General features: G+C 39.4%; 1 protein-coding gene across 4 annotated transcripts in view; it reads left to right on the top strand.

The window, feature by feature from the left end:
* Positions 1–14544, top strand: part of NELL1 (neural EGFL like 1) — a 292018-nt gene extending 277474 nt beyond the window's left edge. For all 4 annotated transcript variants that reach the window (XM_055814653.1, XM_055814651.1, XM_055814652.1 and 1 more), the window contains 4 exons: positions 3598–3791; positions 9146–9322; positions 11055–11279; positions 12551–14544. In XM_055814653.1, the coding sequence (XP_055670628.1) occupies positions 3598–3791; positions 9146–9322; positions 11055–11279; positions 12551–12601 (647 nt within the window). In that variant the 3' untranslated portion in view covers positions 12602–14544. The remainder of the gene's footprint in view (positions 1–3597; positions 3792–9145; positions 9323–11054; positions 11280–12550) is intronic.
* Positions 14545–15664: the final 1120 nt, after the last annotated feature.

Here is a 15664-nt window from a genome sequence, read left to right as displayed (position 1 = left end):
ATTTACACTATATCCTCACTTTTCCTTGGAAAGGAACTGTGTGGAGGGGGTACGTAAAGCTCTGCCACTTTTACTTGGGTTAATTAGTAGGTTTTGCCACAGATTATCTCAATATAATGAATAAAATTGCAAAATCCTATTCCAGGTGCACGATAGAAATAACATCCCAAAAGTCAAGACAGACATCTTGTTCTTGTGCTATATGCAGGGAAGGACTTTGGAGCCTCCTTGCTATCTCACATATCTGCTTGTCCATTCAGAGTTGTTTGATTTGTAAATTAATATTTCATCTTCTTCCCATCTAGTGTTGTTATAATGGGAGATAAGGAGTTGGGTACAGTTTTGCCTTGCTTGTGATTAACTGTTCCAGTTGTGGCCCTGCATCTTCTGAGAGCAGCTGTGGGAAAGCAAATGAAACCTGAGAGGAGTGTGGGGAATTTGAGCTGAGCAAGGTTCTGAATAATATAAAAATAATCTATGTGCAAGAGTCTTGTCATGCAATTTTCATATTCATTAAGATATTGGTTTGTACATGTTCAGAATTTTAAACTAAGCTAATTTTTCATCGCCTAAGTAGGCATGTTGACTCCAGTTGTTCAGAGAAATTTCACACTAAAGACGACTTTTTTCTTCCATGTTTTGCATAGCCATCTACATGATGATCTCATGTCGGTATGAGCAGGTCCATTTGATCTCATTAAACTGAAATACTTTCTTAAGCTAACTGGGAGCTAACAATATGGGAGCATTTCTCTGGGTTCTTTTCCTTCCCCACCCCCCCCAAGTCTGGTTTGAGGCTGAAAGAGTGAAAGGGACAAAAACATGTTACGTTTATAATTTCTTTACCTGAAGTTACTGGGAATGTTGACTGTTCTGCCTTTCAGAAGTGCAATCAGTGACAAAGGAAAAACTGCCAAAGGGATGTTCTCAGAAAATTAGCTCTATTAAAAGTTCAGCTGGAAATGAATGCAGAGTCCAAGCATTTTATGTTTGATTAATAATGAAAACTTTTAAATAATAAATGCTATAAAATAATAAGAAACCATCATTTGCATAAAGAACAACAACAACAACAAAAAAAGTGCAAACAGCAGCAATTAGGAATTTGTGTTCATGGTATGTTACTCAGCTTTGCTTGATTGGTTTCTTTGTCAAGAAAGTCCCATTCACCAGTTTGCGCCGCCCTTAATGGGGGCATGCTTTTTGCGTGTGCTAAAGAGAGGAGAGTAGTAGCAGTAAGTAAATAGGATGTTCTTCCCTTTTGGATATGTGTAACAGATTAAGTTGGCTTTGTGCAATGTGAACAGGTCTGTACCACTGACAATATGAATAATGTTATTTTCTATAATTGCTAACATCTGGCTTTACATAAATCTGTTAAATTACATGGAAACAGAATTAGATTTCTGTGTCGTAAGTAAAGCAATTACATGGAACTCTGTAGGCAATATGGCTTTATATTCATCTGTGAAATCCTTTTAGTTTTGAACTGTGAAAGCTACCCTTCTAATCTGCACTGTGATCCTACTACATGAGATATATATATATATATATATATGCTATTTAAGGAGCCTTTAATATGGTGAGGGAGAGAATATTCATGAGGCTTGGTGAAATCACCAAAGACAAACAATGCCTCATTTATACCTTTGTCTTTAACATAAAATAGAAGTCAAATTCTATTGAAAGGGAAATGGGATATTTTTAAGAATATTTTTAGTCTTAACAGTAGGTGTTTAGGTATAATTCATTTAACCAGTCCACTCGTTGCTCTGTTCATGTCAGTCTTTATGGGTTTTACCTCCCATAATAATTTGGCACTTGTTAACCACTGAACTACAAGTTAAATTTCTCTTAGTGCAGCACCTTTCATACTACTGGTAGTGAACCTTTCAAGTATTCTGTTGGTACTAAGCCACACACTGGAACGATAATGTTCTTCTTTGGCGATTAAGACTGTCAGGCCAGCAAAATACACCATTTTTAGGGAAGTCTGAGTGACAAGCAATCAAATTGTGCTATCAGGCCACTGGGAACATCTCTGGCAAGGGACTGGCCCACCGGTTACCCCAGGAGTGAAGCCCATGTGCAATGTAATTGCCTCCAGCTTCCCTGGTGGCTGTAAGCAGAAAGAGGAACAGGCAATTTCTGGTGGCCCAGGTCCCTGACTCGGTTGTGGAGGTTGATTTTGCGTTTGGTCAAATCCAAGGGTACTACCACATTTCCACATGTTCCTGGGCTGTTTATGAATTGAAATCAGGAATTTTACAAACCAGGTGAGAGGGAATTTAGTGGTGTGATTGTTACAGAGTTTCCTTCAGCAGACTGAGAGAATTGTTAGAGTCTTTTTAAGATCTGGCTTTCTGAGGAGATGACTGTCCAAACAGTAGGGCAAGTGGCCAGCACATACCACCTAAATTAAACTTTAGGTAATTTTTCTTTGTGAATTCTATTGAATTTTTAAATTTGTTGTTATAGAGAGGAGTTGAAAATACTCGGGTAATATTGAACAGTTATAAATCTCATGCTAGTAATATGGTCATTTTAAGTGGTGTGATGGTTCTTCCTTGTAATTTCTGAATTCATATGGTAGTATTCTGAAATTCTCATGACCAAAACTGTCACATACTTCTAAATGACTTTCTTCTTCAGCCGCCCTCCCACCATTGGTAACAGTTTTCATTGTTCGTGTTGGAAGAAAAGAGACCTACCAGTTTACTGGTATTTTTTCTGGACAATCTGTCAATATATTGTTTAAGAACAGTTCAAAATTATTTTCTGAAAGAAATACCTGTTTTTAATAATGTGCTTAAAAATCTCATGGCTTTTGCTGCAAGAAAAAGAAGGCTGCATTAACTCCCTGGATAAATTCATATTACTTAATTATATTTTACTCTCCAAAACCAATTTTAATGGGATACTGTAGTTCACTTCTCTCTAGTGTGTAATGATTTTCTTCTGTTATTTCTTTGTATCATTGCTAAATCATACTTTTCCTGCATAGCTTTCTTCTAAGACCTTTTTTTTCCATGTATAAGGTATCTCTGATTTTATTCTTTATTTCCTTCTTTTTTTTTCCTTTTTTTTTCTTCTCAGTTCACTCATACCTTCCAGCACTGGGGAAAGGGTGCAATTGACTGCTTTTAGTATGGGAACTGTTGATTGTGCTAGGAACTTATGAAGAATAGTGCACTTCTGTTGCGGTGTAAAGTCCAGAACAGAGTGTGGTCTAATTGACAGAAAGTCACTCTGATTACTCGCTACTTTCCAGTCACTGGGAAATCACAAAACACCTTTTCTGATGGTTCAGCTGCATCACTGATACACAGTTCCACTAGGTATGTCAGACTCAGCATTTACAAATAAGCCTGCTGGAGATAGTTTTAAGAATTCTTGGTGGAATTGAAAGAAATGCTGAAATATAACCTAAAAAAAATAAATCAATGTTTAATTTCTAGCAAGTAAATGTGGAAGATTTGAGAAAGAAGGCACCCCCTTCCATCAGCAAGGCAGATGAGTAGGAATTACTTAATACAGAAATAACATTTGCCCCATGAAAAAAATGTCCAAAGCATTATAAATCTGCTTTTTTTGCAGATATTGATGAGTGTGCCTTAAAGACCCACACCTGTTGGAACGATTCAGCCTGTGTGAACCTGGCAGGAGGGTTTGATTGCCTTTGTCCGTCCGGACCATCTTGCACTGGAGACTGTCCCCATGAAGGCGGCTTCAAGCGGAATGGGCAGGTGTGGACCCTGAAGGAGGACAGATGCTCTGTTTGTTCCTGCAAGGTGAGATCCAGCTGACCTGGGTTTCAGGAGTCCTTGAATCCTTTGGGCTTGTATCAGAAAACAAATATTGCAGTGCCACTGGTGTGGACAAAAATACTAACCTGAGCCCAAGGCACTGAGGCAAAAGGTAAGCTCTGCTGTGGGCACTGAAGCTGTGCTGGGGAAATTCTCTGGGGAAGTAATCTTTTCTTTTTATTTTACACAACCACAGCCACAGCTGAATAATAGCTAACCCTGCTGAGCTTCTACCACATCACCCTGTGGGCCAGAGCCACTCATGCCTTGATGGGGGTCTTGCATTACCCTTTAACATATGGTGCAGGCAATTAGCACGTTTACTGGAAATATTGAAAACTGATTTCTCTTTCACATGAATATGCAGCTCTGAGGGCATGTCCTGTTATCAGTCATCTTCTTGTCGGTGGTTTTCCCTTTACTTGGAATACATGTGAATTAACAGGGCGAGAAGGAAGGCCTGAGCATGAGTAAAAGGTTAAAGGACCTAGCAGCAGGCGCTTAATTTCTTCAAGTGAAGAAGGGTGAAGGCCAGCTTTCTCCTCCTCATCCCAGCTTGGCTGTGTTGGCAGCTCTCTCGCTTGATCAGTGCAGCTCTCTTGGCACCTTTGGAGAAGCTAGGCATAGTATAAGTAGATCTGCCTTACACATTTAAATCCATTTTTTGTACCCTGCCACCCCCTACCCCCACCCCCCACCCCCCAAAGTTATCTGTTCTTTTCTGAGTATGGCAGCCAAACTAAAAGAACATTTGACTCGGTTTTCTTCGTTTTCACAAGTTAATAGAGGAATGCTGTCACTGAAATAAGAAGAATTTTAGAAATGCACCAGTCTGAGGAACGGTTGGTCTTTTATGACCCCTTTGACCTGATGCGTTCATAGCGCTGTTAAAGCCGTCCTTGGACACAGCAGAACGCTACTGGCCCTTGCATAAGTGTAAGTAAAATGAGACTCTGGCCACTGTAGAAAGCTGAACACAGAGCACGAGAACTGGCCTATCAATCCCCCTGTCTCAGTGCTTATGAGCCAGAGAAGCGTTAGAGGGTTTGAGGGGGACAAGGGAGAAGAGTTGTTTTGAAGTTGCAAGAAGCTTCAAGCCTTATCATTTCTGTATTGCAGTAGTATAGCAGAAGGAAAAATTAAGACTTCAGAGTGAATAGAACTGGCAAAGTATGCTCTTTGGGGCTCAAAAGGGACTATGTTCTTAGTTGCTATATTTTTTTTTGCTTCAAGTAGCCTCAAGCTCCCTAAAACTCCTCCCTTCAGAAGCTGAAATGTACAACTCCACTGAATATATATCAAGGTTTTATTGTAATCTTGGGGAACTGGCTGGCTTATGAAAGGATTTCCAGTCAATAGAGTAAACATTATAATAAATGTGAAGACATCTGGTCTGCCTTTGCAGAATTATAACTATTAGTATTCCCATTTTAGATTGCTTGTAATTTGTTTTATTCGCCATTTCTCATTGCACTTATTTCTTATGTTGAATGCTCTTATTAGTATATGAAAATATACAAAATTATTAGCTAGTACATAGATATTTTAAACTAAGACTGGCAATGTTTGTTGCTATGACTCTTCCTTTGTATCTTCCTCACTTTCCAGGTTTTTTTCCTCTATGCATTAACATTTGCATTTAGTTTCATTCCAGTAGCTGCCTGTTTCAAGAGCCAAATTCTTGTCTATAAAACAGGGAGAGCTCCTCCTCTATCATATCCCAGGCAGGACTTAAAGTGTTTATGGAAATACGTTACTGAAACATATTTTTACAAATTGTGATAGCTTCCAATACACCAGACTCCTTCCCAATCTGCTGCAGGACTCTTTCCTTTTCACGCAGTTGCAAGAAGAGCTGACCCTGCTTGACCTTTTTGCAGCCTGCTCGGTTTTCCGTGAGGAAAAGGGCAGAGTGTAACTGAATCATTCCTTATACTTTGTACTTGAACTTTGAAATGATCCTACTGACTTGTTTTATCTAGGAGACAAATCAGCATTTCAGATTTAATGTGTTTTCTTTTGGCTTTTCTTTTGTCATGGTTATTTTAGGAAAGGTCAGATGGATATATTTTGTGCATTGGCTGAAACACAAAGGTGCCATCTTGAGACTATTTTAACTTAAAATCTGGTGCGAAGGAAATGAAATACCTTACTTTGAAGTTCATTAAGTAAGGTTATTTGTGGAGTAGTATACAAGGGAATATGAGAAATTATAATACTTCCGTTATATAATGGAGCAAGGTGTCATTATTGAAGCAAAGGGCATTATTTCAGTGTTTCATAAGACCCGGTCTCTTCAAACCATCCTCATTCAAGTGAATATAAAGTTTACAAAAACCTAAGTTCTCAAAACTATAAATTAACACGGTACCTTAAGTATATCCAATGTGTTTTCTACAGGCATCTTCCTGAACTACTGTGGATTTAATACAATCAGATTTAAGACTGGTGGGAGTTTGAAGGGAAGCGGGGAACTGTTGCTGTCTCCCATGAAAAAACTAAGCCTGGCTGTAGTCTGGCTGTATCTGGGCTTTTCAGTCTCTGATTAAAACAACCCTCCATTCCCTATATGAAAAAAGCCGGGGCAAGGGGGATTAGCACAGCACTGGGAACAGAGGATGTGCCAGAGTGAAGTGTGCTCCTGAGGGTGAGAACACTTCGGTAGGGTCTGTCCAGATTGGTCTGGGGGCTCTGTGGAAACCTGAGTCACTGTTTACAGCGATTCCCTTCTGTGACAGTTTTTTCTTTGGTAAGAACAATTTTGTGGTCATACCACCAATGCTTATGAAGCATGTAGAACTGATTGAGGAAGGTGGGGAGGGAGAGATACTAATGAGATGCTCTATGTTATTACCTACCAAACCAAAATAAATAGATTTATGTGTATTTCTCAATCCTCTATATATTTCTCAGTGCTGCTATAGAGCTACAAAGATGCAAGTGAGATGTAGCTTAAGAGGCTTTGTGTCACTGCACTATAGGGATAAAAATGTTTTTTGAAAGGCATGGAACTAATGAGGTTGTAGATAAAACACAGATGCTTAAAGAATAAAGAGAGTAGCTGTGTATTATGATTGCCAAAAGGTCTCTGGCAAAATCATCAGGCTTTGTCAGTGTTCTGAAATAAAGAGAGTAAAGGCAATGTAAAAGGTTAGCTGCTCCCCAGAGGTAACAGCACGGGAGCTCAGCGAAGCACAGAACTACCAGCACTGTCACCAGCTGAAAAGGGAATTTGAAAACTGATCTTGACAGCTTGGAAACTGAACTGGAAGTAGGCAGACAGGTTATTGTTAGCCATTGTTAATCAGCACTCCATTATGGAGAGGAGAGAGACTGCCATAGTTGAGGGCATCGCATTGCTTGGATGCCTGGCACAGCCCCACGTGCCTGGAGCTAGTAGTCATCCTAGCAGAGCTTTTAGGCTGAGCTTGATGTCTGCCCTCAGCAAAGGGTGGAAGATGGCTGTGCTTTCCCACCTGCAAGAATGGAGATTTAATCATAGCTATCCATCAGGGGAGGCTTTTGGCTCTCTTCTTTCACCACTGGCTGAAAGGGGAGGATGACTTCTTTATTTTTTGCGGAATGGGTTTATTCCCAGCATTGCATCTGGACCTGGCTGGACCTGTGGCTAAGGAAATGGGCCACTGCCAGTCTTCCTTATGATTTACTCAAACTGCAGAGTAAGGAAATAAAGCGTGTTTATTCCTTCTTCCACAGCTAAAGCAGCAAACTACCCACAAGTACAGAATCCTTAGTTACCTTAAAGTGATACAAAACTGAATAAAGGCTGTAGGGCAATCTACTCCTCTGCCCCGCAGCTGGCAAAAGCAGTTCATTTCCATGTTAACCTGGCATGTTTTCTACATTTCCATCATTCTGTGTTCTCTCCAGCTTTCCTTGTGAGGCTTAAAAATAATTTTAATTATTTTTACAACAGAAAGTAATATTCTAATCTATTCAAAACTATGATGAAATGCAGCAGTGACACTGACTGACATGGGTATTGTGATTCCTTGGTGTTGATTTTGTACATGTTGCGTTGCAGCCAAGACTGGCTTTGCTTAGAAACGAGAGCCAATTTTAAAAGGATCAGAGGAAATCAATTCCCTTGCTTTGATAGGTATCCCTTTATTTGGTGGCAATGAAAAGCTTGTTTTCCTTCTTACATAAGGTGCAGGTTTATAGACTCAGAACATGGTTCTGATGAGAATATGGAAAAACTGCTACGAAATGTGTGGAGTTGTTTTAGGAATTGTAGAGTTGTGATCCAAAGCAGGATATAGGCTTCACTCCTCTCACAGCTCTTTACCTACAAGTTGCTACAGGGGAGGCTTTGCGTGAGTAAGGACCAATCCAATAAATAGTACCGAATGAAAAAGAAATTAATTTCTAAACTTTTCGATAATCTCCTTATTGTTAACTGATTTCAGTTCCATCTGTGTGTGGCAGATCAGGATGTTGGCTCACCTACCGCGAGGGGTGTAATTTCAAACACGATAGTCCATCCAATTTTCATGACTAGAATTAGAATCAATATGTTTCTCTGTGGTGCAAATAGAATATATCCTTTTCTCTTTACATGCAGAAGCAATTCTTCTGTTTATCTCAAACAGTTCTGTTTAATGGTCTTTAACAAAATGGGCTGTTCAATGCTGTAAGCAAATATTTAGCAAAATCACATTTTGGAGAGCCTGTGGAATACAGGCCCTCCTTAATACATGAATTGTATTATAATGGATGATGTTAAGTCCATTTAGCTTTAAGCTGGCATACTCGAGGCCCAGATGTGGAACAGAACCAGTGGTGAATTGAGAGTGAAGAATGATTAGTGCTACTACGCTTTTGCTATATTGTTCTGCTATAAAGTTAAAGGGACCACCTTCATAACTTCAATTTATTTATTCAAGTTATTTTCTTCACAGTGATCCAATCAGTCAAAATAGCACTAAACAAATACTGTATGTATTAAAGTGGCAGCTGCGTGGAGAGTTTGTTGATGTAACCAATGAGATATGAAATGTGTTTACTGTATTTCTTCTCAGATACTGATTTCTTTTAAATTCAATTAGCTGGAGACAGGAAAACAGTATTCTCAGATTCAGACAGTATTGGATCCATGCACTGATAGAAATTGGGACGATACTGGTATTTGAGGTTTTACTCACAACTGGCAGGATCAAATCCTTGTTGACGGTAACATTGAATATGTTAAGAACATAACATTTCCCGACGTGCTAAAGACGTGCCCTTTGAGATCGATAGATATATACACCCTGTGACCTTATCCAGGCTGCTACCTGGCAGTTTGTGGTTGATGTCAGGGCAATGTGTCCTTGCAGGATGGGAGGATTTTCTGCCGGAGGACAGCCTGCGACTGCAAGAACCCCAGCGCTGATCTCTTTTGCTGCCCGGAGTGCGACACCCGTGTCACCAGCCAGTGCCTCGACCAAACTGGGCACAAGCTCTACCGCAGTGGGGACAACTGGACCTACAGTTGTCAGCAGTGCCGTTGCCTGGTATGGGCAAAGCGTTTCGGAAGGGAGCAAGAATAATAAGGATTGTGATTTTTATCAAAGCATACCTGGAAGCAGGCTCTTGGCTCTCTTTTCACCTGCTTTTCAGACTGAGAATGATGGTAAAGCACTTACAGAGCACCCGAGAACTGAAAGCTACACCATCAGTTCTCCTCTTACTGCTGAATAAATAGGTCTAATGAATGAAATGAAAAGCTTCACAGAAGTTTAGACACCCTGACTCTGTACTAACTTTAGCATTAGTCTGCTTTTGAGGACTCTCATAAGGTTGTCTGATCTTTAAATGACTTTTAAAATTTTTTTCACCTGATGGATTTGGTTGGAGGAGTTTCAGCCCTTAATTACAACAGCTGGTGTACCTGTCTTACTAAAATGGACAAGGCAATTTTTTTTTTTTTTTCATTGAGTGAATGTTAGAAAAATGGAGTGCCAGTGCCATGTGGTTAAATAGCAAAAATTAACCAAAAAAAAAAAAAAAAAGGATAGAGAAAACTGAAATTACTAGAGAAACATGCAAAATAAAGAACATTTATTTTCTCATTAGACACTGTAGATTATTTCCCTAAAGCTTTAAGTTTTGCACAGATACACTAATTAGTGCAGCAATGAACTTCATTAAAGTTATCATTTTTCCATTTTTAGCTGTCTGTATAACATAGTCTTTTTAGATGATATTAATCAAGAGGTGTCTGAGCATCAGGAAACAAATTACATTCTGAGCTAAGTTACTGTTAAGAGATAATTATCAATAATGTACAACAGTAAGTATTGTATTTTCTATTCTCCTAAGATTATTTTTTTTTATGTTTGCAAAAGAACAGCAAGAAACATTTGCAGCCAGCAGCAATGACAAATACTAGATGCGACGTGTCTTACGAAGGACACTGAGTTTGTGGCTAGCAGTTCTTTGCCTAGTTTTATGATTGGGTTAACACAGAGCTGAAAGAGTGGTGCCCTAAATCAGTGCCATGTGTAAGGTTCTGTGCAGTGTGTGGTGTTACCAACATCTAAAGTACTTACAGAGCTGCATAAATGTAAGTTGTTGGAGGCCTTCGCAGGTTTAGACGCACACAACAACACTCTACAAAAGTGACCTGATGATTCTCTCTTCCCCATCTTTGCAACTCCTGCACTGCTTTTTTTACAAAGCTAAATAATAAAATTAAATGACTCAGTGGAACGTAACCGGAATTGCTCTAACATTTCCTTTAGGAGTGGACAGTAAAATCAATTTTGGCTGCTGCTAGCGAGATCAATGTTCAATGCTTCTTGAACATACTAACCTACACCTATCTGCATTTTAATTTTCTGTTAAACAGTTGCTGTGGTCCTGCAGGGATGTTTGTGTGACCAGGTGTAGAAAGAGTGCCTGAGTCTGCAAGGGGATCACTGCGAAAACTGTAGCTGATGGAAAACATTGGAACCCAGTATTTAATGTTGCCTTTAAAAACCTGAAAGAACTCCGTTTCCCCTGCAACAATGATGACAGTGTTGTTGGTTAGTCAAGAAACAGCCAAATGGTAGTCTGCTATGTTTAGGAAACTTTGGCTCAGTATTTGAACATGCGTTTATACAATTGACTGAACTGAGGGCTGATCCATTAAGTTTATTTCAATTTTGGCAAAACAGAACTTTTCCATTCCATGAGATGCAAAGTTTCTTGGTGGCTAATACATGGCAACAAATTCAATGACCTTTGCTTCAATTTCTGCAGGAGGGAGAGGTGGATTGTTGGCCTCTTCTGTGCCCAAATCTAAACTGCGAGTACACAGCCATCTCAGAAGGAGAGTGCTGTCCCCACTGTGTCAGCGACCCCTGTCTGGCTGACATCATCACCTACGACATCAGGAAAACCTGCCTAGATGGCTATGGAATCACAAGGCTTAGTGGTGCTGTATGGACAATGGTGGGATCGCCTTGTACAACCTGCAAATGCAAGGTACGATGGGCAGGGTAGAACGGTAATGGAAGTGTGTGTTGCTGAAGAAAATCAGGGCCACTTTCTGCCCTTGGAAGCTCACATTCAGGTCTCGGGGGAAGTAAATGAAACCCGAGGGCAGAAGCCTACATAAAACCCATGCCTTTTGTGTTTTGCAGGGTGGAAACAAAAAAAAAATCCGTGCTTGTTGAAAATGTTGAGCGCAGATATGTAATATCCTAGTGCAACTTTCAGACATTCTGTTGGAGAGCCCTTCAGGCGTTCTCAGTATGAATCTAGGCTAAGATTTTAATAATTGCCTAATGTGGGTGTTCATGAAAATGTGTGTTACGGAGCTGGTAAGCAGAGCCAAAAACACTAATACAGGTTTCACCACCAAGTACACTAGTAGAAACGCATTGCAGCTCAGAGATGAAGGCACTCCCACAACAAAGGTGGGAAGGGAATGCCACAGTCCCTATTCCCTGATCATCGGGATGTATTTAAATCCGATGGCTGTAATGCAGGAGTGCAGTCTGTCTCCATTGCTCCATGCAGTGATGACCGCACTGTGCTAATATCAGAATTAGGAAAATGTTGTTTTGCAATATATAAAATGTTCTTCTGTTCACTGTGGGAAACCGAGCTCTTGCTCCAGGGCTTTAAATTATTGAAGGTAGCTTTTCTGCCATTCTTCAGAGTTTTTCCTGTTTGTTTGTGATGGATTTAAAAGGAAAGGAAAAAAAAAAACTCATTTGGGGTTTTGGTGGTTGCTGTAGTTTTTTTATTACATAAGGTAGTTTTGAAAATGACTGGATATTGCAGAAAGATATTTAACAATGGATTAAACTCCAAAGCCCTGTGTTCCCCCCACTCCCATCTGCCATGAATCAAGAATGTGAATGATCTGCTTATTTCAGACAAGCAGAAAGCTTCCCTGCATGGATCGTGTCAGAACTCTCTCCATTAACTCTCTTGCATGGGAGAAAAATCCAATCATCTCCATTGCCATTGCTGTGCTGCATCTTATTACGGGGACCACTGAGTCTTTCACATCCGCGTTTCTAGTTCATGTGTAGTTCAGGCCAGTTCGATGCTGTTGGGCAAATCAGCCTCCTCAGAAAGCCACCACAGTTGGGACCGATGAGGACGCCTTGGGATGATGGCTAAAGCAGATTTCTGTGTGCAGTAGATGTGTCAGAGATGCATCTATCTCTGCATGCCACCAACCCCTTTGCCCTTTGTGACTTGTTCTGCAGAGGTGATTGACACCTGCTTGTTTGTCTGTGCAGAATGGGAACGTCTGCTGCTCGGTGGATTTAGAGTGTCTCAACAATAACTGACGTAGTCAGGCTGGACTGTGCCAAGGGAGGAAAATTGATGAAGTTAACACCTGAAACGAAGTCGTATGCGTTGGCGTTTTGTACAACAGACAATTACCAAAGTCTCCGCATGAGGAAGATGTTTGGGAGTTGCCTTTGGGACCTATCACTATGCTCATCCCTGCTAGCCGTGTCTGGGTGACTTACAGTACAGCGCATATAAGTCAATGGTTGTTAAAAGTTTTCAGTGTTGTAAATTACACACTTTTCCTGTCAAGAAATTTGCAAATATGTTTAAATTATTTCATGGGTAAACTAATGCTGTATTTTTGTTTTAATTTGTGTATTGACAACATGCTAGTATTCAGCTCTTCTTACTTTGAATCTAGATTTTACAAATAAGACAGCCTGTTGTGATTTTGTCCCACGATTCCACATACTTAGTTCCAAGGTCCCTGTCAGATGTATTTATGAAAATATGTATGTATGTACAGTCAAATTGCATAGTACTTATATTTCACAGCTATCCAACCTTTTGAAGCATTCAAAGATATATTTGATTGGACAGAATGGAAGTAATCGAAACAAGTCTGTCTTAAAAATTTATAAAACTAAATGCCATGAACTTAATGAAATGGCAAAAAAAGCACTTTCTTCTCCAAACATGCGGAGCAGCAGCGAGATTCCTGTAGTGAGAAATGGAACTAAAACCACATTCCACTGCCAATTCAACTCATATTCAGGAAAGAATCACTGGTCATTATCAGTATTCTGTTTTGGAAGAGAAACTGCAAGTTCTGGAAATGGTTGTAATAATCCCTCTGGATTGTGCAGTGATAAAACAGACAGAGACCCTTAAAATGATATAACTTAATTTGTCTAGGTTAGAATTTGCTTTCAGTTGTAACATTGTTGATGAGTTCAGACTTTTTCCTTTTTTGTATTTACAGTAATAGCGACATCTGCCATTCTCATTACCGCTACCATAATGACAAAGTGCAGAAGCACCTGTACCAGCGACATGCAGACAGGAGACCTTAATGCTTGGTAACTTTCATTACCAAATTAACAGCTCAGAAACAAATTTTCTCTTTTCATATTTTATGACATTCAAATATACTGAGTTTTAAATTTACCATGCACACAGTGTTGTTTAGTACCTAAGTTTAGGCGGAAATACAAATTAAAACTCTTAACCCTATATCGAGGTTAGAGTTTAGAGTCTCTTCAGCTAATGTCTGGATTTTTTTCATGAGCCTAGAAAGTCTGTGGCATTAGAACAAGAATATATTTCTACAGTGATGGCATCTCCGGCTTAAATGTCACCTTTTTAACGTGCTGTTGTGTTTTATTCTGCTCATTTGTGTCGTGTTTTTTGCTTTTTGTTTATTTAATTGAACACACTGAGTATATGGAAAAGAATGCAGAAATAATTATAGTGGCTACAGTTTGGAAAGTCTACATTTGTGAGTTTTTCATAGTTTCATGCAGAAAATGTGAAACCGATTAATAAGAATGAAGTGTGACTATACAGTGAAAAAATTAGTTGTCTTTTAAATGAAGTACTATTATGTTTCTTATAAGGGGACGGTGGCAAAACAATATAAAAATTACTTTCAGTCACTTTCAATCATTCAGACAACTTTATTCCCATTTTTTAAATAGGATTTGTTTTATCGAACAGGTTTGTGTGGTAAAGTTAAATTTATTTTCTTAAAATGCCCCATCACTTTCAGCTACTAATGTATTGACTATATTTGCATTGCCCTAATGATTGTATAATAAGGGAAACAGTTGTGTTTTATATGATACTCAAAGGATGTTTGTAAATCATAATGTCAGCTCATTTTGTATATCACATTGTAAAACCCAATGGTAATTCAGTTGGATGAGATATCCAGTGGGCTGAGATATAAAGGGGAATGATTTAAAACCTGTGGGATCTAAATAAACTCCTATGTACAGATTGCTTTCCCTTAATTTTATTAGCAGAGTTTTAAAGCACTGATCAATGTCCTTTCCAGACTTGAACTCGTGATGGTTGCTAAAAGGAGAAAGAGTGTTTGCCCGGAGATGTAGCATCAGAGTTGTAAGAAATACTTCGTTTGTACTTAGACAAAATCATATATTCCCGTCTGTCATACACACCAATTTCTAAAGCTCTGCGAGTGGGATTAAAGACAGTGCAGGGTCTGAAAATCTTTCTTTTCCCATTTACCTTGTGGTAGTGAAGCCCTGTCCCAGAGTGCTTTCTGGAAGCTCCAGACCTTGTTAGCATCAATTCCACAGGAGAACAGAAGTTCACATTTTTCCACAGCACAGACCAATTTTCTTCCAGAACTCAAATGCAGATTAATTTGGTAAAACCCTTCCAGAGCATTTTATACAGCATTATGTGTCATTATCTCCAGAGTGATACAGCTTGAATTGTTTACACAGAGTCAAAATATTGACACAGACCTGTTTGTTTATGTTGCATTTTAAGCAGTTCCCCTGACTGTGATGAACTTTTCCTCATGAAGCAGTTTGATCACTAGTCACATCACATTTACCTTCAGAGTATTCAGAAGCCACAGCCTCAGCTCAAAGAGCACATTGAGGAGGAAAATTTAATTCACTGTGTTCCTCTGTGACTAAGGTAAGAACTTTCAAAACCTCATTCTTGATGAAATTCCCTATTCCCTATAAACCTATGGGCACTGCAGTGGAAATGCTGAAAAGAAAATAATAATCAAGTTGATTAGAATAATGTCTGAAAAACCTCCTCTTTGTTTGTGAGATGGACTTTCTCTCTGCTCAGAAGATCAGAACAAGAGTATTAACGTGAGGAGGACTACCAGCATAGCATCCGTGAAGAGCAACTGGCTGCCAGTTAAGGGGCTCGGTCAAAACTCTCACTAGATAGGCAGTTGGAATTTTGTAGCTGTTCCTACTTCTTGATCCTCTAAAGGAATATTTTCTCTGCATGTAACCCTTCTGATGACAAAAAATAGATGAGTGAGAAACAGAAAATTAAAATACCAGCTCTGGTAAAATGTCTTGCCGCCTCCTTTTGGCAAAAAGCTCAGCCAAGGCGCTAAAAGA

The sequence above is a fragment of the Falco peregrinus genome, chromosome 9, assembly GCF_023634155.1.
Source record: "Falco peregrinus isolate bFalPer1 chromosome 9, bFalPer1.pri, whole genome shotgun sequence".
Lineage (NCBI taxonomy): Eukaryota > Metazoa > Chordata > Aves > Falconiformes > Falconidae > Falco > Falco peregrinus.
This window is presented reverse-complemented; position numbering and strand designations above follow the sequence as displayed.